A 3,711-nucleotide genomic window follows, 5' to 3' on the forward strand; every position below is an offset into this window, starting at 1 on the left:
ACCTACTGAGTGCGAGTGCCGAGTGACTGGGAGGCATGAGTGATTGTGGGGTATACGCGAGTGGCATGAGTGATTGTGAGGTATGTCCGAGTGGCATGAGTGATTGTGAGGTATGCCCGAGAGGCATGAGTGACTGTGAGGTTTTCCGGAGGGGTTGTATATGAGTGATGTTTTGCCTGAGGGGATGTTTATGATTTCATCATTTTTGCTCACCTTGCATTGAGCCTTGTTTGAAAATTGTAAAAATAAAATATCTTTAAATGATTTTACTGAAACTGGGTTTAAACGAGATGTTTTGATTCGAACCGTGATTTTAAAAGCATGTGGTATTTTACTGAGATTTCATGATATGAATTTTATATGCTTATTGTTCGTCACTACTGCTCAGTCTTTATATATTGTTGTTACTTACTGAGTTGGCGTACTCACATTCCTCCCTACACCTTGTGTGTAGATTCAAGCGTATTTGGACACGGTAGCGGCTGTTGACTATTCCGGTTGTAGATTTTTCCCGGGGATAGCAAGGTAGCTGCCTGGCGATCGCAGCCCTGCTCTTTTCCCTCTTATCTTTCTTTAGTTGTATTTAGCTATTTTTCAAGCTGAGTTAGTCTTGATTTTGTTAGACTGATTGTAGTAGATGCTCATGACTAGTGACACCCCGATGTCGGGCTTTTCTTTTCTGCATTTATGTTTTGATTTGAACTCATTTACGAAGGTTTTTACGCTAAATAGCCTTGAAATTATTCTTGAAATGAAAATATCGGTTTGTTTTGGAATGAGTCAGCTTGCCTAGCTCCACGATAGGCGCCATCACGACGGGTTAGGTTTTTGGGTCGTGACTCTCCTGTAGTATGTAATTTTCTAGTAAATATTTTATGAACTTCACACTTAAATTCTTTTGTTCAGTTTCCTAATACTTGACACTAAATATGCTTCTGGAGGATGAGTTCGATTTGCTTTGTTATTACTTTCAATGGGAGGGGGACTTTTGATTTCAAATACTTGGATCATGATACAAAACTTGTTCTGCTTAATAAACAATAATGGAAGTAGACAACGAGCAACAACCTTTTAACATTATGGCTGCTTCAGAATATGAAATGCTGCAATGATTACCTGCCGCTACAATAAATTCATACCAGTTTGTTGACGATCAAGAAGAACAAGGACAACTAATAATGCAAATAGACAACCAATATACGATCCAACAAAGTTTTTTGTTACCTTCTGCAATGACAAGCAACAACGAAGATGAAGAAAACAGTGAATTTATACCGATAACATCAGATACAATTAAAGAAATTGCTGAAACTTCTACTGCTTCTAAGAAATCAAGAAAAAAGAGTGAGGAGAAAACTGGAAGAATCTCCACCATGTAAAATACTTAGGCACGATACATTGCTTGAGGAAGTAAGAGTAGGATCAATTTTTGACAACAATAAGAACATGACTAAATTTTTCTGCAACTTGGAGATAAACCAAAAAGTTGAATTCACTGTTGTTAGATCATGTTCAAAGAGATACGAGCTGAAATGCATCGTGGAGAAATGTGGTTGGAATATACGTGCTACCAGAATAAAACATTCCTCACTTTTCAGGGTGATAAAATATCATAACAACCATGAATGCTCGGTTGATGCAAGAAAATCATATCAGAAGCATGCTACATCAACATTTATAAGTGAACAAATTTTAGAACATGTTCGAGATAAAAAGATTGAGGTTACACCAGCCTTTGTAGAAAGTGAAATGAAAAAGAAATTTGGATTTGACATTGGATATCACAAGGCATGGCGCGCTATTCAAAAAGATATTGCTTCCATAAGGAGAACACCGGAAGAGAACTACCAGATTCTTCCTTCATACCTATACATGATGGTGCATAGAAACCCAGAGACGTAGACTAGCATAAAAAGAGATGAGTAGAATCGGTAAGAAAAACAATACTAACCATCAGCCTAAAGTTTCAAATGTTCCTATTTGAAAAACTTCACACCTTATGATTTTTTTTTTGTGTTTCACTGTACAGATTTGCTTACATGTTCTTTGCTCCTGCGGCATCAATAGTTGGTTGGTGCTACTGTAGACCCGTGATTGCAGTAGATGCAATATTTTTAAAGTCAAAATATCGTGGCGTTCTATTTGTTGTTGTATCAAAGGATGCAAACAATCAAATCTTTCCTCTATCTTTCGGTGTAGTAGATTCAGAAAACAACGATGCATACATCTGGTTCTTCGGGGAAATGAGAAAAGCAATTCAAGTCCGTCGTGAACTGGTTTTCTTATCAGATAGAAACCAATCGATCGCAAATGGGATTAGAAAAGTTTATCCTAAAGCTCACCATGGTATCTGCCTCTATCATTTTGAGAAAAATTAAAAGCAAAGATATGCATAAGCCACAGTAATAAATCTTTTTCAAAGCGCTGCAAGGTCATACAAACGTGAAGATTTTAATCAGTTAATGTCCCAAATCAAAAGTGTTGACAAGAAAACATACAATTACATAATGGAAAAGCCTCCAGAGAGATGGGCTCGATCGTCGTTCCCACGGCGACGTTATGATATGCTGACAACAAACATGGTAGAATCAATGAATTCTGTGTTACTAAAAGTGAGATAGATGCCTATTTTAAGAATGTTAGATTTTATCCAAGAAAAGTTAGGAGAGTGGTTTTATGGACGGAGAAAAAAAACACATGAAACTTTTCACAAAGTATCAATATGGGAAGAAGAATAGATGAACAAGAAGATGGACTTGGCTTGCAAAATGTTTGTGAGTATATTTATTAACTTCAGAATTTACTTCAACGTGTTTTCTCTGAAGTAACTAACTAATACATAATTACTTCAGCTTTTTATATCTGCTGCAGTGATTTACTGGTTACATATAAAAAACTTCATACTTTTTCTATTTGAAGCAATAATACACTAATATAGTTTTTTTTACTTTTTTATTCTTTCTTAGGTGTTCAACCTTGATTCAATGTTGTTTAGAATAAATAGTGAAGGAATGGAATTCATTGTGGACTTAAAGAAGAGAATTTGTGACTGCTTGGAATTCCAACTTGATGAATTGCCCTGTCCACACACAATTGCTGCTATTAATAAGAGATATTTGCAGAAATCTAATTACTGCTCAAAATGGTATTCAAGGGAAACATGATTCAAAACATATGAAGGATATGTGAATACTGTGGTAGATCAAAATGCATGGGATATTCCACAAAATATAGAATCTAAAATCAGAAAACCTCCCGATGTAGAGATTTTACAAGGAAGAAGACAAAAGAAGAGGCATATCCCTGCGACTGAATCAGTACCATTGAAGTCTACCAAATGCAGTCGATGTAAACAAATTGGGCATAACAGAACAACTTGCTTGTCTTCTCCAGCACCTCATCCATATTCCAAGAAACACGCTGAAAAATACTCCAACGTTCAATAATCTTTGGTTTGAATTTACACTTTCATTGTTGAATGATATATGTGAAATGTGATTATTTTCGTAGAAATAAAAAAAATAAGCTCTTGGATTGAAAAATACTCTTTTATATATTGCTTGAAGTACAAACCACTCATTTTTGTTGTGCGGCTTACATGTTTGGTTGCATTTTAAAAAAGTACGCAATGACTTCAGCGAGAAAAACTGTAAGTGAAATACATATCTCTAACACACACAAAAAAAAACATATGTATAACTAAACTTTAGC

The 3,711-nt window shown here is 35.5% G+C and overlaps 1 protein-coding gene across 1 annotated transcript; it reads left to right on the top strand.

The window, feature by feature from the left end:
• The first annotated feature begins 1,446 nt into the window (after nucleotides 1-1,446).
• LOC107832609 (uncharacterized) lies at nucleotides 1,447-3,164 on the top strand. The gene is made up of 3 exons (XM_016660470.2): nucleotides 1,447-1,898; nucleotides 2,030-2,276; nucleotides 2,967-3,164. The coding sequence occupies exons 1-3, from the start codon at nucleotides 1,447-1,449 to the stop codon at nucleotides 3,162-3,164; spliced, it is 897 nt and encodes a 298-aa protein (XP_016515956.2).
• The last annotated feature ends 547 nt before the right edge of the window (nucleotides 3,165-3,711 follow it).

This window comes from Nicotiana tabacum, chromosome 19 (assembly GCF_000715075.1).
Source record: "Nicotiana tabacum cultivar K326 chromosome 19, ASM71507v2, whole genome shotgun sequence".
Taxonomy (NCBI): Eukaryota; Viridiplantae; Streptophyta; class Magnoliopsida; order Solanales; family Solanaceae; genus Nicotiana; species Nicotiana tabacum.

Excerpts from the sequence above, each read along its gene's own strand:
- LOC107832609 (XM_016660470.2), top strand. The coding sequence starts at position 1,447 with ATGACTAAATTTTTCTGCAACTTGGAGATAAACCAAAAAGTTGAATTC. Across the intron at positions 1,899-2,029 it reads GTGCATAGAAACCCAGAGAC|ATTTGCTTACATGTTCTTTG; the intron begins GTAGACTAGCAT and ends TTCACTGTACAG. Across the intron at positions 2,277-2,966 it reads TTCAAGTCCGTCGTGAACTG|GTGTTCAACCTTGATTCAAT; the intron begins GTTTTCTTATCA and ends ATTCTTTCTTAG.